General features: G+C 39.6%; 1 protein-coding gene across 1 annotated transcript in view; it reads right to left on the bottom strand.

Moving 5' to 3' along the window:
• Positions 1–25,624, bottom strand: part of SEMA3D (semaphorin 3D) — a 274,174-nt gene that overhangs the window by 184,401 nt on the left and 64,149 nt on the right. Inside the window, exon 2 of the mRNA XM_082254711.1 lies at positions 17,469–17,652. Coding sequence (XP_082110837.1) covers positions 17,469–17,613 — 145 coding nt within the window. The 5' untranslated portion in view covers positions 17,614–17,652. The remainder of the gene's footprint in view (positions 1–17,468; positions 17,653–25,624) is intronic.

Here is a 25,624-nt window from a genome sequence, read left to right as displayed (position 1 = left end):
ATTAGCCCGCTAACATTTTAAAAATCGAATGATCGAGTGTATCAAATGCTTTTTCAAATGATTTTCTATCCATGTATGGCCAGCATTACAATTCAAATTGTGTTATAATTTTAATTACATTGATGACTTAATCATTTTAAAGTTTTAAAGTCTTAATCTGGCTATATACAGACCAACTGTCAGCCAATTTCTGATGAACTGAATAAAATTCGCTGAATGGGTGACCCTGTTGGCCACCTACCACCTGACATTGTTTGATTGAAAAATAAAAGGAGATGAGCAGAAAATTGTCAAACAATGGCTAAATTCAATCAGATGCAGTCGCTGTTTTGGTATTCTATGCCAGTGGTCCTCAACTCCGGTCCTCAGGGCCCACTAACAGGCCAGATTTTAAGTATTACCTTGGGGAGATGCAGACTAGAGTACTGCAATCACTGAGCAGCAAATTATATCACCTGGGATGGATTTCAGTTATCTTGCAAACCTGGCCTGTTAGTGGGCCCTGAGGACCAGGGTTGAGGACCACTGTTCTATGTTTCCAGTGGCTGTCATTATGCAATAGCCCAGCAGGTGGATTGATCCATTTGAGCTGTATAGCATGGATAGAGGAATCTGTTAAAAATGTTTTGTTCCACCTGCAGGCTGAATGAAAAAATATTAAAGCTGGCAATACATAGATGGATCGAAATTCAGCTGACTCAGCAGGGACCCGACAAGTTTCAATACCTGTTTGACAGAAGTCTATTCCTCTACCCACACAAACAAGGTGGTCCTGCTGTCAGAATACAATGGTTTGACAGGGACCGCTCCATCCACCTTGTTTGTGTGGATGGAGGCATCTGATATTTTTTTCAGCCCACTTTCAGAACCAAAAAAACCGACTCATCTATGGCCACCCTAGTAATGTATGGCAAGCTTTAGTTATATGTCATAATAGCTTAGTATCTTCCTGTCTAGTTTATGGTACCTCTCTCCAACTACTTTATTTTGGTGGGATTGCAACTTTTTGATTCTCTGTTTTTTTAGGCAAATGCATTTCTATGGCATTTTTCTACAAAACTAAGGAACAGGAGGATATTGCATGGTAAAATCTAGGCAATGTATACTTAATTCTATAGCCAGATAAATCGATCTAATAATCATTGCTGTTTAACCACTTAAGCCCCGGAAGATTTTACCCCCTTCCTGACCAGGGGGTATTTTGCGATTCGGCACTGCGTGAATTTAACGGACAATTGCGCGGTCGTGCGACGCTGTACCTAAACGAATTTGACGTCCTTTTTTTACCACAAGCAGAGCTTTCTTTTGGTGGTATTTGATCACCTGTGCGATTTTTTGATCACGCGCTATAAACAAAAAAAGAGCATCAATTTTGCAAAAATAACAATATTTTTCACATTTTTTTATATGAAATTCCCCCCCAAAAAAAAGTAAAAATCAAAATTTTTTAAAATTTTCGGCCAATTTGTTTTATGCTACATATGTTTGGTAAAAAAAATTGCAAAAAGCGTATTTTGATTGGTTTACGCAAAAGTTATCGCGTTTACTAACAAAGGGAAAGATTTTTGTCATTTTTGTTGTTTTTTTTTTTAACGCGTAATGGCGGCGATCTGCGATTTTTTTTGCGGTACTGCGACATTGGGGCGGACAGATCGGACCCTTGACTGACATTTGTGACACTTTTGGGGTTACCAGTGACATTTCTACAGTAATCAGTGCTATACATATGCACTGTTACTGTAAAAATACACTGGTTGTGAAGGGGTTAACTTTATTTGGGAGGGAGGGGCTTTGTGTATCTCTAGGGGCGTGCTTTCTACTGTGATTGGCTGTGGCTTGAGCTGTAAGGACACTGATCAACGGATCTACATACTAGATCCATTTGATCAGTGTCTTTACAGCGAGGAGAATGACAGGTGGCTTGTTTACACAAGCTGCCTGACATTCTCCCTCTCCCCCGCCGATCGCCGAGTGACCGGCGGACATCGGGTCCGCTGGTCACACGCGCGGGGGGGTCCGTGACCATGCGGGAGCGGGAGCGCGCCTCCGGGGGCGCGCGCTCGCTCCCTAGACCCTCACAAGCTAGTGACGTAGCCCTACGTCACTTTGCCTGTGAGGGGCTGACTGCCGACGTAGATCGGCGTTAGGCAGTCGGCAAGTGGTTAACTGCAAAAGTGACTATGCTATCTCCATATCCCTTATCTTCCATCTGACGATGGTTTAACAAAAAAATGCCCTTGACTGGAATTCAACACATTTTTTACCGGGCAACGTCGGTCATTTATTTCATTAATCTGTTTCACCAATCTAAATCAGAATAAAAATAAGTAGCCTTTGTGATTTTAACAAGCACATTTTGATACAAGCAACCTGGTATTTCAAATTCATTGATTTAGCATTATTATAAATAAGAAAATAGGGTAACTTCAATTCATCCAGCCTCGCAAAGACATTAGTTCATTCTACGTCAGATTTATACACATTCATGAATCAATTTTAATAGCCATGCTTTACAGGAGTTACGTGATTTGTTTAGCTTTTTTTTTTTTTTTTTATTTGAAGCAACATACTTAAAGGAAATGTTCCAACGTCATAGAATCATTAATTGACCTTTTTTATTTGAAAAACATGCTTTACCAAATGTTTCATCTTTGAGCATATCTGTTTGTCTGTTACATTAGAAAGGGAGGACAAATTTTCTTTCAAAACAACTAAAATAATAAAAAGCTGATGTTGTACAAATGCAATTACCATATACTGTTTTATTTGGCATGCATTTACAGTTTTGAGCAGCTTGGTAATGATAAAGATGGCTGTAGCAATTGTGCAAAGAATTTTAGCTTTACAGTTCTCTTTGGCTAAAACCTATTGACATAATCAATTAAAAATGAATTGTGGGAAAATAAACATATGTACACAAAGTCAGCAGGATGTCTCTTTCCAATAAATTTGTGATGACCTTTTTAAGTACTTGACATGAAAAATGTTACCTTTTAGTGTACAGCCTTTTAAGAGGTCAAAGGTGATATGACAGTAATTTTCAAACAAAAGATCATACCAGAAATTTGGAGGATGAACAGCTAAATGCAATATAGATACATAACTTCAGCTGACGGATAGAGTTAAAAAGAAGAATTTACAGTAAATGTAAACCCAAGCATAATGTTTTAATATTTTGAAAAAAGCAGCATTCATTAAAATAATACTTGGTGATCCTGCCATAAAGGTAATTGTTCAGATGCTTCCTATTTTAGAGTGACAATACTCTGTCCCTGTCTCCCAACTGCACTCCTGCAAAGTCACCCTGTAACACAGGCTTCTGATGGGGGCTACAACTGACAGTTTCAACAGGTATGGTCCACTGTTGTCACCATCAGGAGTCCCATGGCCCCCTCCTCAAAAATGCCATGTGACCACTGTTTGCATGCGTGTATACAAGAGGTCGATGAAAAGAGGTTTGAGGAGACTAGCAACACAGAAAGTATAAAAATAGGTGACTTTAATTATTTTATTTAATTATTATTATATGGAGTGCATAAGAAACAAAATGTAATTCAGCTAGGCCTTACATCTACTTGATACAGTAAGCATTTGGAAATACATAGGGTTTATGTTGTAAAGCCACTTTGGATGGAAACTAGACCTAGTAGAATCTTTCTTTAAATAAAGGTGTTATAAAAAATTACTTTTGACGATATTCGCCAACGGCCCTGGAGACCGGCTGTCCCTTAGCGTTTCTGCTGCTTTTCTTTCTTCCCCCTCTTTACCCTTTTTTTCCTTCCCCCCTGGTCTCTTTCTTTCTTCACCTACTTTAGACCAGTAGGCCCTTTTGCCTGACTTCATTGAGATACTTATCACTTTCCATAATGCACCACATGATGAAGGGTTCCGTTTTTGTTTATAGTATTGTTGCTTTTGATATATGCTAAAGGTATGGGGAAGATGGGTCTGATGTTCCTCTCTCCCCGGATTATCCAATTTTTATTCTGTTATGGCTGGTCCTGACTTCTCTGCCATCTAGATATTGTAGATACCTTCTCTCCCGATAGGGCTCTGGGGGACAGGGACAGGACCAGGATGTTATCTATACCAATGGGGCTGTTTATTCCAGGTTTTGAACTTCACTACTATATTCATGTTTAGTAAGGGATATAGCAATTATCGCCCTCTTATCCTATAGTAAGCCCTAGTTATGCCAATAGGTTGAATGTGCTTATCAGCTGATTTGTAACATTCTCCTACTGTTGTATCACTCTTCATAACACTGTTTTGAACTTCTGATGCATTGTTATCTTTATTTACTCAATAAAAATGTATTGAAAGTTAAAAAATTACTTTTTGGAGCTAAGAGGCCCCTAACTATACCAAATACTGTGCAGTTAACTTTATAAAGTGAACTTTTTCCATTAAATGTCTTATGAGACAATTTAATCAGAATTACTTGCTATATAAAAACTTCTATTTACACACGGAATTTGCAAACTATTTTGGCTTACCACTGCAGTGGATAAAGTGGTTCTATGGTAGACATTCTAAGTAGGAGTTGATGAAATGATAGTACACTTGGAGTGTAAGTATGGAACAGTCTGTCTGTTTCATGTGAAGCTATAAAATATAAATAGATAAGGATGGGCTGAACACCCCCCTGTTCAATTTGCCATTAACTCCCAAACAGGGGAAATGTTCTAACCTAAACGGTGAACCCCATTGAAGTCTATGGGTTCCGAACAGGAAGAATCAAAAGCGCCCATTTTGAAGGCTTATTTGCGTGTAATTGACCATAGAAGAGGCATGGGGGTCTGGGTACTGCCCTGGGAGACATGCATCATACAAATAATTAAATAAATAAACAATAATTCTTTCAGGAGCAGTGATTTTAATTATGCTTTAAGTGCAACAATAAAAATATAATATACCTTTAAATATAGTGCCTGGGGGGTCCCCTTAACCACTTAGAGACCAGGCCTATTTCGGACACTTGCTGTTTATAAGTTAACCAGCTCTGGACCGGAAGGATTTGCCCTCTCTGACCAGGCCATTTTTTGCGATTTGGCAGTGCATTACTTCAATGGAAAATTGCGCAGTCATGCCACACTGCACCAAAATAAAATTGTTGTCTTTTTTTTACCACAAATAGAGCTTTCTTTTGGTGGAATTTAATCATCTGTGCTATTTTTATTTTTTGGGCTATAAACAAAAAAAGAGAGATGATTCTAAAAAAAGAAAAAAAAACAATATTTTTTACATTCTGCTATATAAAATTAAAAAAAAAATTTAAAAATCAAAAATTTTCATCCTTTTAGGCCAATTTGTATTCTGCTATATATTTTTGGTAACAAAAAAAATCGCAATAGGCGTATTTTGATTGGTTTGCACAAAAGTTATCAGGTCTACAAACTAGGGAAAAGATTTATGTCATTTTAATCTTTTTTTCTAGTAATGGCAGTGATCTGTCATTTTTAGTGGGACTGCAACATTGCGGCGGACAGATCGGACCCCTAACTGACATTTTTGACACTTTTGGGGGGACCAGTGACATTACTACAGTAAGCAGTGCTAAAAATATGCACTGTTGTTACTGTCATGATGACACTGGCAGGGAATAGGTTAATTTAGGGGTGATCAAAGTGTGAGCCTAGGGGAGTGTTTTCTAACTGTGGGGGGGATGGGCTTGTAAAATTACCACGGAAACCTGTGATCCTATATAGACGGATCATAGGAGCTCTGTGATCATTTCAGAGAGAAGAACAATCGGCTGTGTTTACAACTTGTATAATCAGTAACCAGATGTTTATTAATTGTATGATCAGTAACCAGGGGATAACTAACACCGGAATATATACAGTATATATACAGGGGGTAAAATAAGTAATGAACGCGTCACCATTTTTCTATATTTCTAAAGGTGCTATTGACATGATATTTTCACCACATGTCGGTAACAACACATGCAATCCATACATACAAAGAAACCAAAACAAATAAGTTCAGAAATTAAGTTATGTGTAATCAAATGGAATGACACAGGGAAAAAAGTATTGAAAACACTAACTGAACTTAATGTAATACTTCGTAAAGAATCCTTTGTTGGTAATGACAGCTTCAAGGTGCCTTCTGTATGAACAATCTAGTCGCATGCATTGCTCAGGTGTGATTTTGGCCCATTTTTCCACACAAACAATCTTCAAATCTTGAAGGTTCTGTGGGCCTCCTCTGTGAACTCTGATCTTTAGTTCTTTCTATAGATTTTTAATCTTCAAATCAGGTGATTGGCTGGGCCATTCTAGCAGCATTACTTTCTTTCTTTGAAACCAACTGAGAGTTTCCTTGGCTTTGTGTTTGGAATCATTGTCTTGCTAAAATGTCCACCTTCGTTTTATCTCCATCATCCTGGTAGATGGCAGCAGATTTATATGAATGTCTTGGTACATTTTTCCATTCATCGTTCCTTACAAGATATGAAGTTTGCCAGTACCGTATGCTGAAAAACAGCCCCACGCCATGATGTTCCCACGTCCAAACTTCATTGTTGGTATGGTGTTTTTGGGGTGATGTGCAGTGCCATTTGACCTCCAAACATGGTGTGTAGTATGGCATCCAAAGAGTTCAATTTTGGCCTTATCTGACCAGATTATATTCTCCCAGTATTTCACAGGCTTGTTTAAATGTTGTGCGGCAAACTTTAAATGATCTTCAATATGCTTTTTCTTCAGCAATGGAGTCTTGCGTGGTTAGCATGCATACAGGCTATGGCGGTTGGGTGCATTACTTATTGTTTTTATTGAAACAATTGTACCCGCTCACTGAAACATTCAGAAGTTTAGAAATCCTTCTGTAATCAATGTCATCAGTATGTTTTGCAACAATAAGGCTGTGAAGGTCTTGAGAGAACTCTTTGTTTTTACCCATCACGAGATGTTTCTTGTGTGAAGCCTTGGTAGTGAGACTTTTTTATAGGCCATCAGTTGAGACTGAATCAGCTGATATTAATTTGCACTCACAAGGGGCAGGATAGCCTTCTAATTACTGATAGATTTCAGCTGGTGTCTTGGCTTTCCTTGCCTTTTTTCATCTCCTTTTCAATGTATTGTAATAAGTATTGTGTTCAATACTTTTTCCCCATGTCATTCAATTTTTTTTACACATAACTTGCTTACTGGGCACTTATACCCCCTTCCTGCCCAGGCCAATTTTCAGCTTTTTGAATGACAATTGTGTGGTCATGCAACACTGTACCTAAACAACATTTTTATAATTTGCACACAAATAGAGATTTCTTATGGTGGTATTAAATCACCACTAGGTTCTTTTTTTTTTGCTAAAGAAACAAAAGAGACTAACATTTTTGAAATGTTTCTGCTTCACTGATATGCGCTGATGAGGCTGCACTGGTGGACACTGATGAGTCTGATAGACTGTACTGATGGGCACTGATGAGGCGGTAATGATGAGGCTGCACTGATGGGCACTGATGAGGCTGCACTGATAGGTGGCACTGATGGGCACTGATAGGTAGCACTGATGGGTATTGTTAGGCACTGGTGGAGGCATTGGTAGGCATCACTGATGATGAGGCACTGATGGGTACTTATTGACAGCACTGATGGACACTGATATGTAGCACTGATGGGCACTGATTGGCAGCACTGACAGACACTGGTAGATGACACTGGTGGGCACTGATAGGTGGCACTGGTGGGCACTAATTAGTAGCACTGGTAGGCACCAAGGCAGGGATCGGTGTCCCTTTAACATAAAAGTTTACTGGGCATCACTGATAGGTGACACTGATGGGCACTGATTGACAGCACTGATGGGCACTGATAGGCCACACTGATGGGCAGTGATTGGCAGCACTGACAGACACTGATAGATGACACTGGTGGGCACTGATAGGTGGCACTGGTGGGCACTAATTAGTAGCACTGATAGGCACCGAGGCAGGGACCAGTGTCCCTTTAACAGAAACATTTACTGGCTTTATTATTTTATTCTGAGGAGAAAAAAGCCAATAAACAGCTTATATTTTCTTCCATGAACAGCTGTCATTGGCTGACAGCTGGTCACATGGTAAAGGGCCCACTGTGATTGGCCCTTTACTCTGTTCTGTGATGACCCAACTTCAAAGGATCACAGAGTGCACTGCCTGCGCCCCAGGGGGAGCGCGAGCAGCGCGATCATGGGCGGACGTCTATTAACGGCCTCCTGGCACTGCAAGCCCATGCTGTAGCCATCATTTATCTATAACACGGGCAGAAAGTGGTCAATTTCTTAACATGTTTGTTTTGATTTCTTTGTATGTAAGTATTGCATGGGTTGTTACCGACGTGTAGTGACAATTTCATGTCAATAGCACCTTTAGAAATATATCTACCTAGAGAAATGGTGACGTGTTCAATACTTTTTTTACTGTATATATATGCAAAGATTTTAAGTAGGTGTGAAAAAATGCTGTAAATTAAGAATGCTTTCTGAAATTAAAGTGTTAATAGTTTATTTTTATCAATTAACAAAATGGAAAGTAAATGAACAGAAGAGAAATCCAGATCAAATCAATATTTAGTGTGATCACCCTTTGCCTTCAAAACTTCATCAATTGTTCAATTCTTCTCGGTATACTTGCACAGAGCTTTTAAAGTAACTTGGCAGGTAGGTTGTTCCAAACATCTTGGAGAACTAACCACAAATAGTTTGTTCATGTAGGCTGCATCAGATTATTGTGTCTCTTCGTGTAATCCTGGACAGACTCAATGATGTTCAGATAAGGGCTCTTTGGAAGAATAACCATCACTTCCAGGACTCCTTGTTCTTCTTTACGCTGAAGATAGTTCCTAATGACATTGACTGTATGTTGGGGTCATTGCCCTGCTGAAAAATTTATTTGGGGCCAATCACATGCCTCCCTGATGGATAATTATCTGCCTGTATTTCTCAGCATTGAGGACATCATTCATCCTGACCAAATCTCCAGCCCCAAACTTGTAGGGAACCTCCACTCACTGTTGCCTGCAGACACTCATCACTGTACCGCTCTCCAGCCTTTTATCAATAAACTGCCTCCTGCTTCAGCCAAATATTTCAAATTTTGACTCATCAGTCCAGAGCTCCTGCTGACATTTTTCTGTACCCCAATTTCTATTTTATTGTGTATAGGATGTGGAAACAAGGCTGAGCGACTCAACTATGCATGAAAACATAGACTCTTTGTTTTTTTAAGTAAGATTTTTCTATGAATATGTATGCAATAGTTAAAGTGATATTAAATGCAGTGGTTTTGCAGAGAGCAGCCCATGGCCTCCTCTTCTCAGGTCCTCTTCTTTGGCCACTCCCTTCTGCTGAATGCCCTCACCGCAAGCAGTTTGCTATGGAGGCACCAAAGGCGAGCCGCTGCTCTATGTGTCTCCTTATGCATTTAGTCATGGCCCGGCCCCACCCCCTCTCTCTCCTCATCGGCTTACTGACTTTGATTGACAGCAGTGGGAGCCAATGGCGCCCACTGTTGTGTCTCAGCCAGTCAGGAGGGAGAGACAGTTGAGGCTCTTGTTCAACATCGCCGGATTGAGATTGGGCTCAGGTAAGTATTAAGGAGGCTAAGGGGGGCTGCTGCACACAGAACTGTTTTTTTATCTTAAAGCATAGCATCCATTAAGATAAAAAACTTCTGCTTTTAGAACTACTTTATTGGTGGATATACCTCTTTGATCTCTCATGTGTTGTGTATATGGAAGCCATATAGACCTGAGCAAAGACATATCTTCACTTACATCTATTGTATTATATAGTGTAGGCCATTGATTAAAAGAACAGATATGTCTGCAGTTGCTGGATTATTCTTTCATAGGTGCAATAAATTGTGCCCGCTATGCTATATATATATATATATATATATATATATATATATATATATATATAGTGAAAATAAAAAGTCTACACACTCCTGTTTAAATGTCAGGTTCCTGTGATGTTGTGTTATATTTTCTCCACTTGATGACTTCCTTCACTGTGTTCCATGGCATATCTAATGCCTTGGAAATTCTTTTGTACCCTTCCCCTGACTGATACCTTTTAACAGTGCGATCCCTCTGATGCTTTGGAAGCTCTCTGCGGACCATGGCTTTTGCTGTTGAATGTGACTAAGAAAATGTCAGGAAAGACCTACTAGAACAGCTGAACTTTATTTTGTGTTAATCAGAGGCACTATAAATGATGGCAGGTGTGTACTGACTCCTTTTTGACATGAGTTTGAATGTGATTGCTTAATTCTGAACACAGCTACTTCCCCAGTTATACGAGGGTGTGCACACTTATGCAACCACATTATTTTAGTTTTTTCTTTTTTAACTTCCCCCCCTAAAAGATGTCAGCTTGTTTTTCAATTGAGTTGTACAGTTTATAGGGCACAATAAAGGTGGAAAAAGTTCTGAGATTATTTATCTTTGTCTCATTTTTTACATAACAAAAACCTGACATTTTACCAGGGGTGTGTAGATTTTTTATATCCACTGTATATATATATTCTCCTAATACACAACACCAGAAAGTTCTACAAATCATTGTGGAGCGTCAGGTCCTTAACAAGCTTCTTTTATTTCATTTTTTCCCTGTGACTCACTGCTCATAATGCTAAACAATCACTTCACAGTTCTAAGGGTGTAACGTTTTCGAAAGTTACTCACCTACACATTTTTTTTTTTTTTTTACAGAATTCTATAAAAGCTTGGCTTGCATTCAAAGAATGTTCAAAACAGCTCATTGTATTACACATATTAGAAAAATAATAAGAACACATCTGTAAATAAAATGCTGGAAATTCACTTGATCCCCGTACTGTACTTTAAACACTATTACATTTGATTTTTACTTTAATTTAAATTCCTTGAATCATTTCAAATATGTAAAAATACATTAAACCACTCCGAACCATGAGCATCCCCTGCAGAGAACAATTGGTTTTATTGAAAAGAAAATTGTTAACACAGTAGTAAGTAAAAAAAGGGGAATTTAAAAGGCCATCATGCCAAACTGATTTTTCTGTAGAACACAATTCAGACTCGTGTAAGCAAAATATAAAACAAACCCTGGAGATTGTAAAGGGTTAATATTATAAGAAGAATTTATGTAAATATTTGCAAGGGTGTAAGTAAACTCTATCACTGATTTATCATATTTAATCCTTTTTGGCTTGTGAAATACCATTCAAGCATTTTGTTATATTTGTTTGATAAGTGCAAATATGGTAGTAAAAGTTTAACAAAAGGGAGTTAGGAAGCGCTATCACCTTGCTATTACAGTCAAGAAAAAAGCATGTGTTTTTAGTCCACAACAGAGAATTAAAGTATAACTAAAGGTAAAACTTTTTCTTTTAGTTTTGGATTGAGTGGAGAGTGATTAGAGACCCTGTCAGTTTTTATTGCTGTCTGTGCCCCTGTTAATCAGATTCACCCTCTCTGTTTGTCCTGTTTATCATTATCAATAAAATGAAAAGAAAATCTCAAATCTTGGGTTGTCCAATAGCTGTACACTAGTTCTGGTGACCTGGGGGTCCCCTAAGGAATTTGCTTAACCACTTAAGCCCCGGAAGATGTTACCCCCTTCCTGACCAGGGCCTATTTTGCGATTCGGCACTGCGTGACTTTAACGGAAAATTGCGCGGTTGTGCGACGCTGTACCCAAACGAATTTGACGTCCTTTTTTTCCCACAAACAGAGCTTTCCTTTAGTGGTATTTGATCACCTGTGCGATTTTTACTTTTTGCGCTATAAACAAAAAAAGAGCGTCAATTTTGCAAAAATAATATTTTTCACATTTTTTTATATGAAATTCCCCCCCAAAAAAATGTAAAAATCAAAATGTTTTAACATTTTAGGCCAATTTGTTTTCTGCAGCATATGTTTGGTAAAAAAAATTGCAAAAAGCGTATTTTGATTGGTTTGCGCAAAAGTTATTGCGTTTACTAACTAAGGGAAAGATTTTTGTAATTTTTGTTGTGTTTTTTTTAACGCGTAATGGCGTCGATCTGCGATTTTTTTTTCCGTACTGCGACATTGCGGCGGACAGATCGGACCCTTGACTGACATTTTTGACACTTTTGGGGTTACCAGTGACATTACTGCAGTAATCAGTGCTATACATATGCACTGTTACTGTAAAATGACACTGGCAGTGAAGGGGTTAACTTTTTTTGAGAGGGAGGGGTGGTGTGTGTCCCTAGGGGCGTGATTCTAACTGTGATTGGCTGTGGCTTGAGCTGTATGAACAGTGATCAACGGTCCTACATAGTAGAACCGTATGATCACTATTCATACACAGGGGAGAATGACAGGCGGCTTGTTTACATTAGCCGCCTGCCTTTCTCCCGCTCTAACGGACGATCGCGAGTGCGCGGGGGGGTCCGTGACCGCGCGGGAGTGGGAGCGCGCCTCCGGCGGCGCACGCTCGCTCCCTAGACTCTCACAGGCTAGCGACCTAGCGCTACGTCGCTCTCCCTGTGAGGGGCTGACTGCCGACGTAAATAGTCGTGCGGCAGTCGGCAATTGGTTAATTTGCAAGGAAATCTTAGCAATGGGGCATAGATGGTGAAATAAAAATCTGTCAGGGAACTATAACTATAATATAAAGGATGTGTGCTCTTCTAGTACATAATCCAAATTTTTCTGTACTCCAGTACTGTGCTAAGTGCAGCTGCGCTGCTCTCTTTTCCTCTACTCACAGACCATTGGCTCCTGCAGCTTCCAATAGTGGTGAACCAAGCAGAAAAGGAGCCTACAGCACCAGTGGGGGACCCGAGAAGTGAAGGTTAGGGATCTGTCTATGCAATACCATTGCACACAGCAGGTAAGTATAATACCCTTGATTTACTAAAGGCAAATCCACTGTGCACTACAAGTGCATTGCAAGTGCACTTTGAAGTGCAGTCACTGTAGATCTGATGGTAAGAACTGAAATGAGGGGAAGCTCTTCTGATTTCTAACAGCCAATCATGTGCAAGCAAAAATGCTGTTTTTTATTTTCCTTGCATGTCCCCCTTAGATCTACAGTGATTGCAATTCCAAGTGCACTTGCAATACACTTCCTAGTGTACAGTGGATTTGCCTTTAGTAAATAAATCCCTATATGTTTATTATTTTAATTTACAAAAATCACTTTAAGTGCCGGTTCACACTAGGTCGCTCCAACTTAGGGGGCGACCTGTGAAGTTGCATGCAGCGCGACTTCGGTGCGACTTGCACGGACTTCATAAAATGAATGTCAATGCAAGTCGCCTCCAGGTCGCCCCGAAGTAGTACAGGACCCTTTTTCTAAGTCGGAGCGACTAGTGTCGCTCCTATTAGAACCGGTCCTGTACTACTCAATGACCGCAACGTGCACGACTTGCCAGGCTGACCAAGTCGCCTAAAAAGTCGTTTTAGTGTGAATCGGCACCAAGGCCTGTTTTTACACTGTTTATGCAGTCAACAATACCTGTAAACCATCATTATCATATCCTAGTAGCTTTGGAATAATACATGGTAAAACAATCACAGGAGGATGTGGGAAATTTGCAAAACGCATTGTAGAGTATGGGAAAAAAAATAGGTTGGGGGGCATCAATAAGCTGCTTCCAGGATCAGTTTACATGCAATTTTTGTTATTCTCTTTCTATATCTAAATGTTACAAATATATCAAGAAATGCTTCAAAGGCGAGAGAAAGCAGCCAATCCACTCCTAACAATAATTTGATATATACTGTATGAGGAAGGCTAAATATTATTCTGTCTTTCATAGAGGCATACTAGTACAGCCTGATGATGACATGCATAGTTAAATGCCTGATATCAATAGGCATAATCAGATTATATTTTTAACCACTTCAGCTCCGGAAGGTTTTACACCCTTAATGACCAGGTCAATTTTTTGCGATTTGGCACTGCGTTACTTTAACTTAAAATTGCACGGCTGTGCAATGCTGTATACAATTGATGACCTTTTTTCCCCACAAATAGAGCTTTCTTTTGGTGGTATTTGATCACCTCTGCGGTTTTTAGATTTTGCGCTAAAAGCAAAAAAAGAGCGACAATTTTGAAAAAAACACCATATTTTTTACTTTCTGCAATAAAACATTCCCAATAAAAAAAATTAAACAATCGGTTTGCGCAAAAGTTATAGCGTTTGCAAACTACAGGATAGATTTTTGGACTTTTTATTTATTTTTTTATTAGTAATGGCGGCGATCAGTAATTTTTGGCGGGACTGCGACATTGCAGCGGACAGATTTGACCCCTAACTCCCATTTTTGACACTTTTTGGGGACCAGTGACATTAATACAGTAATCAGTGCTAATAAATATTATTATTATTATTATTATTATTATTATTATTATTTCAGGTACTTATATAGCGCTGTCAATTTACGCAGCGCTTTACATATACATTGCACATTCACATCAGTCCCTGCCCTCAAGTAGCTTACAATCTAAGGTCCCTAACTCACATTCATACATACATAGTATGGTCAATTTTATACAGGATCCAATTAACCTACCAGCATGTCTTTGGAGTGTGGGAGGAAACCGGAATACCCGGAGGAAACCCACGCAGGCACAAGGAGAACATACAAACTATGCACTGTTACTGTATAAATGACACTGGCAGAGAAGGGGTTTACACTGGGGGTGATCAAAGGGGTTAATATAGGTCTGTTGGTGCTTATTCACTGTGGTGGGGGGATGGGCTCTGTGACAGGCACAGCGAGATCGGAGTTTCAGCTTAGCTGAAACTACTGATCTCTCCCTGCCTGTGTGACAGAAGACTCGCCTGCTTTGTTTACATAAGCAAGCGGGTCTTCTGTCAGTTTCTCTGACGATTGTGGGAGGCCGGCGGCAATCGCTGCTGCTCCTCCCGCGGCCCGCCTCCCACTGTGTCTAAACAACGTGATTTTGTGCAGCCGAGCCGCCCCACCGCAGTATATCTGTGGTGGGCAGTCGGCAACTGGTTAAAGCTACCTTCTTAGCGATTCGCATTATTGCATTTCACGTACACACATATACAGGACATTTTATGACATCAGTCTAATTGCCTCATATCAACAACAATCAATATAAGATTATACAGCAACAAAGCAATTTTAACAGACCAATCACATATCCTAGGATATTGGCAATTTTCCTGCCATGTGTGCCTATCATGGCAAGTGGGGTTATCTATGCAGCTAATAGGCACACAATAGCCTTGACATCATGGCTAGTAACGGATTAATATGTCAATTATCACTTTGTGAATAACCTGACTCATACTTGGAGCATTTAGTTAATTTCCAATAAAGAAGTGGCTTATATTCAGGTTTGAGGTTTTTATTGAACACCTGATACATATACGTGTGTTTCAGGTCACTGACTTACTAAATACTAAAGCAAATATAAGGATCATAGCCCTGGAGCAAAATAAGTCAACAATGGCAACTTCCTCGTTCCTGTACTGACAGGTTCTGTTCGTCTCACATTAATTGTGTTTTTAGGAATAACTTCATGTTGCTTCTTTAACGTAAATCTGTACTTTGCCATTCAGGCAAATTCTGGGATTTAATGTTGATATTTGTGCTCACCTACTGGCCTGTTCACCTGCCAGAACCCCAAGAAAAAATGAATGTAATTATGGGTTTAGCCTGGATTGGAGCTCACACAAGGCTGAGGATTTCCACCCCACATGAAACATTTGGGTGTAGGGATTGGTTGCTCGGGTGCTGAGTGCTGCTTCACTGGACGATGGGTGGAGAGTCATATGCCTCCCTTACACATCAATATTGGGTATCTCATGTCACACTCACAGGTAAATATGCCGTAAATAACACTAGTGGAAGGGCTCTATTCTTATAAATATTTGTTACATTGCATTGGCAATGTACAGGTTTGCTTTATTAGATAGTAGGGAGAAACTGTGTGGTAAAAATCTGTGTGGAGAAAGAACATGGTGTCTTGTTAACCACTTCTGGGCCGGAAGAGTTTCCCCCTTAATGACCAGGCCATATTTTGCAATTCGGCACTGCGTTATTTTAACGGATAATTGCGCGGCCATGCAACGTTGGACCCAAATAAAATTGATGTCCTTTTTCCCACAAATAGAGCTTTCTTTTGGTGGTATTTGATCACCTGTGTGGTTTTAATTGTTTGCGCTATAAACAAAAAAAGAGCAACAATTCTGAAAAAAAAATATATATATTTTTCAATTTCTGCTATATAACATTCTCAAAAAAGTTAAAAAATCAAAATTTTTTAACATTTTAGGCCAATTTGTTTTCTGCTACATATTTTTGGTAAAAAAAAAAATTGCAATAAGCGTATTTTGATTGGTTTGCACAAAAGTTATCGCGTCTGCTAACTACTGCTATATAATATTGCTATAACATTGCTAACTACTGCTATATAATATACACAAAAAAAAAAAATCTAATTTTTTTAACATTTTAGTCCCCATTCACACTAGCGCGACTTGTCAGGCGAGGCGACTTGGTCGCCTGACAAGTCGCGGTGGGTCGCCTGCCATTGATTAGCACAGGACCCATTCTAATAGGAGCGACACAAGTTGCTCCGACTTAGAAAAAGGGTCCTGTACTACTTTGGGGCGACCTGGAGGCGACTTGCATTGACTTCAATGATATGAAGTCTGTGCATGTCACGCCTACTGGCCTGTTCACCTGCCAGAAGCCCAAGAAAAATTTAGTGCAATTATGGGTTTAGCCTGGATTGGAGCTTACACAAGGCTGATGATTTCCACCCCACATGAAACATTTGGGTGTAGGGATTGGTTGCTCAGGTGCTGAGTGCTGCTTCACTGGACGATGGGTGGAGAGTCATATGCCTACCTTACACATCGATATTGTGTATCTCATGTCACACTCACAGGCAAATATGCACTAAAGTGGAAGGGCTCTACTCTTATAAGTATGCACTAATAATAGTGCAAATATGCACTAATGTGGAAGGGCTCTACTCTTATAAGTTGTATAACTATTTGTTACATTGCATTGGCAACGTACAGGTTTGCTTTATTAGATAGTAGGGAGAAACTGTGTGGCAAAAATCTGTTCGGAGAAAGAACATGGTGTCTTGTTAATAATCTGTACGAATTTTAGAGATACAAAATATCCAATGCATTATAAAGTTCACAATATTTTCAGGAGGCTATTGAATAATTTACTTGTGGTTTTGACACCATGCTGATTATTGAATTTAAATCATGAATGAGTAGCATATGATTATGTACAAATGTGGGATATTAATATTAGTAGGATATAGGTTGTAGTTCCAAATTCTCACATTATTAATAATAATAAACCCAAGTAAATTAATATTTTGCAGGACTCTTAGGAGGTTATTAAATGTCAGCACATGTCTTTACAAGTGTGAGAACTTCTGATGGTACAGTAAATAGAGACTTAAAACATTCCATATAAGCACATGAAAAATATCACGTCACTGCAGAAGACTGTTACCTTTGTAGGAAAGCTTGAGCCGAGGAATATTCTGTTTCAAGCTGTCAGTTGCTGGCAGAAACATTAGTACGACCATTGATAGCATGGTGGGGAAATACTGGGGTCTAAGCCATCTGCTGGAACATTTGTGACACTTCTTTTTCATGGCGATGTATCTGGCACCTCTTTCTTGGGAGCTGGCTGGCTGCAAGAAGAAAAATAGCATTACTCTGTCAGAAAGATGATATGGCATGTATGGTATATTTCCCTTGCCAATATAAATAAAAAAGTAGATATAGCGTAGTCTAACCAGATTAATAAATGAAATATAAGTCAGAAGCATGAAGAATGACTAACTAAAAGGCATCTAGGCTCTAAGGAAATTGTAACAAACACAGTTTACTTCTCATAACATGATGTACACCAGAATGTCCATCTGAACATCTGTAGTCAGAAACTGAAATTGATAGAAACCAATAGTGCCTTGTACACAAAAGTCATAGTTTATTTGTAGTGGAAACCTACTATGCCATAGTAAATATGTATATATCAACCTAATTTATAATTATATGTCCTTATCTCTTATAATAAATTGCAGCTTTATTAAATAGTCAATGCATTCAATGAGCTACAAGACTATTCTGTTAAAACTCAATTTACCTTATCTATATCTGTCTATATCTACATATCTCAAGACATACAGTAAAACCTTGGTTTATGAGTAACACAGTTTACTTTGAAAGATAAGCAACGTTTTTTTTTAAATGTTGCCTTGGTTTGCGAGTGCTGTCTTGATATACGAGCAATATCCGAGCAGTAGTTTTAATATAAAAAAAAAAGAATGACACTCACAATGTTAAAGTGTTTGTTAACCCACACTGCTATGTTGATATAATCCTCTTTGTTTCCCAATGCTGGCTGCTCCTGTCACTGTGTTTTATAAAAAAAATGCTGGCTTTACCTGATTTCAGAGCGCCGATCGGCCGTCACGTGACCCGCTGCCTCTCTCCTCTCCCCACCTGACAGGTGCAGTGGGCAGAGCCAAGATTCCTCCACTGATGTCAGTCAGGAGAGGAGGAGGAGGAGAGAGCAGGCCAGTCACGTGATGGCCAAGCAGCGCTCTGAAATCGGGTAAAGGCAACCTTTTTTCTTTATAAAACAAAGTGACAGGAGCAGCCAGCATTGGGAAACAAAGAGGATTATATAAGATAATGAATGGTTTTTCAGCATTAGAAGGGTAGGGGGCAGGCACCTCGCACAGGAGCAGAAAGCAGGGAGGGGAGGGGTGAGGAGGGGGGAGGAAGACAGAGAGGACAGTGCAGGGCTGCGGATGACCGAGACACACATACTGACCATGGTGTCAGGGCTCAGCAGCCATGACATACCGTGGTCAGTGTACAGGGGGGAGGGCAGAAACTGGCAGGATCAGCCAGGTTTTTTAGGTGATATGGGGGCCAAATTACACAGTACACTTTATACTGTATTTTGTATTGCCATAATCATTTTTATATGAATTAATGGTTGTGGAACTAATCATACATTCCATTATATCTTATGGGGAAATTGGCCTTGATATAAGAGTGCTTTGGATTACAAGCATGCTTCTGGAACGAATTATGCTCGCAAACCAAGGTATTACTGTACGTCCAAACTTAATGATATTTCCCTCCAATACCTCTTTTAGAGTAGGACATAGCCAGTCTCTGTAGTGGATAGTGTGACATGTCGGAGCTGCAAAGGAAGTTACTGAAGGAAGGTTTCCTCTGCTGAGTGCAGTGATTGGAGGTATATGTTGGAAGCTGTGAGCTGCGCTTCACCTGAAAGATCAGCAGTGCTGTCACTCACTGCACCTCTCGTTCTGCAAGTCACTCAGGAGACACAAAGGGGGGGGTGGTCCCACAGGAGTGGGACCCACCCAATTTGAGGAGATTGCATGAATAGGGCTACTTCCTTTCTACTGGTTATAGCTTTGTTGTCAAGAATCAAGGATGGACTTTGAATTAATTGTCTAGTGCTTGTATTCTCCTAATTACACTCATAGGATCAGGGCAGGAAGGTGACTTTTCTGTATTGCTTGTGAAAATCACAGAATTAGACACACAAAAATAAAACTCTATTGGAAGGTAAAACAGCTCCCTTTAAAATATATATTTTGCTGTTTGCCAGGCATTCAGATTTCATTCTAAATATATGTAACCCCTAGCACAATATTATTATTATATAGGATTTATATAACGCCAACAGTTTACGCAGCGCTTTACAACTTGAGGGTAGACAGTACAAATACAATACACTTTAATACAGTAGGAATCAGAGGGCCCTGCTCGTTAGAGCTTACAATCTAATCTAATATGACCACAGAGCTCAGGATCAGGAGAACAACAGCAGTCTATTGGTGCACATCTTAGTAACATTCAGAATTTAAAGGTAGGTATAAATATGAACACATAGCAATATATTGTATTGACATTTGTTGTTACATCAATTTTTTCCATGTGAGCGGTGGTAATTAGAGTGTCTCAATATGACCAGCATGTACACTCCAGGATTGCCAGATTACTGGCAAAATAAAGTAGGTAAGACTGACTCAACCCAGCAATATTTGTATGAATAAACTATTAAACATGTATTTAAAGTTCTATTTTTCACTTTGAACATTTGATCAGGGTTAAGAGACCTATTTGTTTATTTATATTTGCCTTTACACCAGCCAAATTCATGAATGAACACAAATGACTTAGTTGGGCAAGAATTTGTATGCTCATAATTTATTCAACCCCTTTAACATACAAAATAAAACTGTAATTTAGTAAAATATAGAACAAACCAATGGAGAAAAACATACCCTGACAATCACAAGAATGAATTTGACTAGGTTTATGACAAGCAATGTACCCTACCCAGATACAAAAAAAAAAAAATGACCAGACAAAAAATAAAAAATAAAAACTACCATTTTCTTAACACAACATTTCAGCGAGTACTTCACTTATAACTACTTTGGAAGTCATAAACAAACAACTCAGTGGAAAGATAATCGGATTTCCTCCTTTGCACTTATTCGTTTTGATTTATCTGTTGCCATCATACACTTTTCCCGCACCAGTCAGTCTTCCGGACATTAAACTGTGTCTTATTCATTCTTTCCAACAAATGAACAATTTGCTGCTAGACAAATACATCTATGTTCATTAGACAAGATGTACATCAGAAGATTTGGAACACTACATTGAACTTGGTTATAGTGAATTAGGTAAATACTCCATGCCAATATACTAGGTAAAAAGATTAGATTTAATGTCTGCCAAGCCTATTATGTACTGTTATGATAATTAAACTCAAGTCAATGAATCATATGTATCAGTTTGCGTTATATAATTATCATTCTAGATACTGTATATACTTGAACTTTAGTTTATTCACTTCATATTTTTAACTTTAGTTCATCTCTAGAGCCGGGGTGTGCACACCACAGGTCACAACCCTCAAGAGGGGAACGTTTGTTGTCACTGGACTTCACAACCTCTTGCCCAACTTTAATTAATTTATTGATGTTTTTATATATCTGCCTGGATCTTAAACTTAAAATCTTCAGCTTCTGCTAAATCACAAGCATATGTAATACTAACAACACTCTCTTAATTTAGATTACAACAAGGCATGCCTGCTGCATTTGATAGCAATCTGACTCTGCTCTGGGAAAATGGGAAATCATTAAAGCATCCTGTAGACCATTTTGTATAAAAAAAAGATGATAGTATAAAGACAGGGCAATACCCTAGTTATTTTTAAAGAAATTATATGAATGCACAGGCTGGCACTGGTATTTTTCTTTTTAAATTTTTTGAACAAATGCATCACGCTGAGCCTTGTTCAATATACTGCTGAACCAAAAAGCTTACGCATGCATTGCTGCCGACTATTCAGGGCACTCACTGAGTTTTAAAAACTCTCCCTACATGACCTTGCCTCAGGCTGTGTCCTGGAAATTAAGGCCAATCATGAACACTTTAACTTCAGGGCAAGCTCCACACATGCCGGGAACAGATGCCTCCCCCTACCACTTCCACCAGCAGTAATCAGGCAGTTTTATTGGGGAGTCACTCTTACTAAATCACCCCCAAGGCTGAATCTGCTGCAAGGCTTGCTAGAAGATCCCTTGTGACTGGAGACGATTAACCCTTTCATTGCTAGCAGATCCCATTTGGAAGTGTATGATTGACAATTTCATTGCTAGCAGACCCTGCATCCACCAGGGATCTTCTTGCAATGAACGGATTAATTATGTACAGCCAGCAAAGATCTGTTAGTAATAAAAGGGTTATTCACACCACCAGGGTTCTACTAGCCATTAAAGGGCTAATCATGCAGCCTGGTGGCTCGATATGAATAACTATTTCATTGCTGTCAGATCCCTTATGGAAGCATATGATTAAAGAAAAGTCAATTACAGTAAACTGCCAAAAAGAAATTGGGTCCCCTGCAGCTCTAAGCCAGTATGTGTTAGCATACATCGCATATGACACACTTACCTGCACATGGAGCTCTCCAGCGCAGCCCTGTCACGGCTCGCCAGTGCTTCCATCTTCAATTTCTTCTGAGTTTGTGAGCCCCAGCCATCTGAATGGCCGAGGCTGTGATGACATCACTCCCACGTATGTCACTCTTCATGCGTGGGTGATGTCATCAGCTATTGCAGATGTGACTATCTCCTAAACAGTGCAAATTTAGGAGATATTTAATGTACCTACATTTAAGATTGATTGTAAGCTTACCTGCAGGTACAAGTTAAAATAGGGACTTTCCTCCTGCTTTAACATTCTTGTAGAGCCACACCCATATTAAATAAATGCCAACTCCTACCTAATTCAAGCACATGCTCCACCTATAGTGGCTTTCTGGACACACAAAAAAAAATACGCATGTTATGCAAAAACAGTGACTATGTGAAAACTGCAGGAGCATATAGCAATAAGTGTCAGTGCGGTCCATAAGACATTTAAAGAAAAAGTATTGTCAGAAGTTAAAAATTCTTGCTAACTCACCCAGGTAACCAGCTCACACATTTGGTCCCAATCAAATCTGTGCAATGGTAGTTAAATACCTAATTAGTTCTGACAGACACACAAAGCAGAGGGGACATGACTCACAGTTCAAACAGAGTGTCATGGACTTGCAATAGTGTTTGGCAAGCTTACCTGTCCCTTAATGTCTGTATTAGAGGTCAGACTGCACTTCTGGTTCCTTTTTATCTCCTCTACTTCCTGTTCCTGCCCCGCCCCAGGTCATCACAGGAAGTCTATATTAACCAGTGCACTGCAGGTCTGCTTTGCTGTTCAACAGTGTTTGTTTCCTGTTTCCTGTTTGCCGTGTGCTTGATCTACTTTGCTTTGTACCGACTTTGGCTTGTCTCTGACTATTCCTGGTTGCCTGTTACCCTGGCCTTTGGCCTGTCCCTTGGTTATCCTTGTCTGCCTGTTACCCCGACCTCGGCTTACCCATCACCATTCCGTGTGTCCTGAGTGGCTGCTTCCCTTCTCTCCCTACGGAGCGTGACCTGGGGGACCCCAGGGGCCGCAACCTGGGCTCAGCTGCAGCCAAGTCCATCCTCACCACTAGAGGCTTTGGTGAACACCAGCTGGGTCTTAGACTCTGCGCCCTGGGAAATCTTGGGCTCACGTTCCGGTCCATCCACAGCAGTCTGCTATCGGGTTCACTACCTTGCGCTGCGCCCCTGCCTCCAACAGGGTGCAGTTGTCACCTGGCCACAGGTGACCTGACACAGAGCCTGCACAACCCCAGCCCCTGAAAGCTGCCAGCAACATCTGCAGCCCTCCATATAATATTTCAACCCTTTGCCTCCTCAGCTCTCCTCTGCCACCTTCTTTGTAATTATAATCTTCAATTGTAATAAAGGAAAATAGCCCAGTCATTAAAGAATCAGGGGACAGTGTTAGCTTTTGGAATGTTTTGCTGTGTTGCTGTGTTGCTGTGTGGGCAGCACAGTGGCTAAGTGGTTAGCACTTCCGCCTCGCAGTCCTACGGTTTTTTGTTTGAATCCCAACCATGGCACCACCTGCATAAAGTTTGCTTGTTTTCCCTGTGCCTGCATTAGTTTTCTCCCACACACCAAAGACATGGTAGGTTAAGTGGGTTCTGTCTAAATTGGCCCTAGTATGTGTACAGCATATGTGAGATAGGAACCTTAGATTGTAAGCTCCACGAGGGAAGGGACTAATATGAATGCGTAATATCTAAATGTAAAGCCCTGCACAAACTGACAGTGCTATACAAGTACCTGAAATGAATAAATAAAAAACGACAGTGTGTTGGAGAGGAATGCTATCATTAACAAAAACACAAACCCACAACAACAGAAGCCAGTTACTACTCTACTTTCTCTGTCTAAGAGCTGGCTTTGTGTTGTTGTGACCTGCAAGATTAGATGGAGATCTGCACAATGAAGAGCAGAAAGTGACATCAGTGGTGGTTGTAACTCCCCCCGTAGGAACCCACTGCCACTGCTGACTTATCTTTCTTAAAATACTATTTCTGGCTATCATGCTGATGTTTCAATATATTCATTGACATAGAACAAGCACACAGATCAAGTATTCTGACTTCACTGTTTTCACATTCTGCATGCTTGTTCTAGACCAATGACTCAACGTATTGGAACCAGAGACATCCAGGCTATAAAGCTCTGCAATGCCATTTCTCCTATAAAATGGAAAAAAACAAAGTGCCAAATGTAGCAAATCATAGCTAACAGTTTGTTCTACCTAATTTAATGATAGAAACTTGAGCTCTGATTGATATAGGTAACTGTATATCATATTATACAACAATACTTTCTGTTTGTAACACTGGTCATAAAACACTCAGTTTTTGTATGAGTCAGTGGAAAAAAGTTCTTCTGTGTGTCATCACCACACAAATAACTAGACTTTTGATCTTTCACTGAAATGGATATGAGAAGCCCACTTATGCCCATTAATGATAAAACTAATTGTTATATAAAATTGGAACGCTAGCCAAGCACTTTTTCCTTTTTTTGGATACAGCAAAGAATGCTGAGAACATTTTCCAATTTTTCTTAACTGTCTATGCCCATGTTGGGTAGAATTTTCCTCACTTTGTTCACCAGTGATGGAAGCCTATGGGAAAAGCAGGTGGAAATCCCTTCAGCAGGGACACAAACAAAAATACTCATAAAAGTAACATAGGCAAGAACTAGAACATTTTTAGGTCTGCTATCTGCTTTTCAACTGGGATCATTTCCAGTAATGTGCCAGAAAGTGGGCAGAATCACTCCAATGGGGGACACAGAAAGCATTAAAATGAGAGAGGCTCTAATCTTTTCTGCCCTATCCAAAATTATTAAAGGGCCTGTGTTGATGGGGTTTTTCATCAGAAAAACAGCTCGAAGCAGGTCAAATGTTCATCAAGGAGAAGTCAAATGCACTTGTCAATGAATTCTGAATGATCTTCAGAAGCATCTCAAACTAATGTCAAACTGATGCCATAAACACAAGCCCAAACACTGTCTATGCAGGCCCCTAATAGAGTGGAGAAGAGCTGGAAAATATGCCAAAATAAAAATGTGTTTAACTAGAGATGGAAATTACTCTTCACATTTACCAAGTTTTTTTTTTTTTTTGAACCATAGACATTGCTTCTATCTCAAGACCACTTGCAATCCTATTTGTTCTTCATAATATAATACCTTGAATGCAATATCTCTAGCGCTATATTATCTAGGAGTACTCCACTGAGTAATTATGCTTACACCTAAAGTGAATGTAAACTTGAATGCAGAATCTCTAGCGCTATATTATCTAGGAGTACTCCACTGAGTAATTATGCTTACACCTAAAGTGAATGTAAACGATAACCTTTTAAAATAACCCATTACGTTTAAAATAGAAATAAAAAAGGCAAAGCATTATAAATACCTGTTTTCCCTTTTTTTTTTATAAGTGAATACCTTCCCTCTTTTCTTAGCTTCAAAAGGGCTGGTGGGAGGAGAAGCAACAGCACACTGAGCTTCCCAGTGAATGGCTGTGCAGCAGGGGCATGACAGGACAGCTATAGCACAGCTATAGAACTACCACATTGTGCTCTCCTGCTTAGTGTGGTCAGTTTTTAATAAGAAAGCAGAGTGACTGTGAGGAACG

Source organism: Pelophylax lessonae (assembly GCF_965119305.1).
Source record: "Pelophylax lessonae genome assembly, chromosome: 4".
NCBI lineage: Eukaryota > Metazoa > Chordata > Amphibia > Anura > Ranidae > Pelophylax > Pelophylax lessonae.
This window is presented reverse-complemented; position numbering and strand designations above follow the sequence as displayed.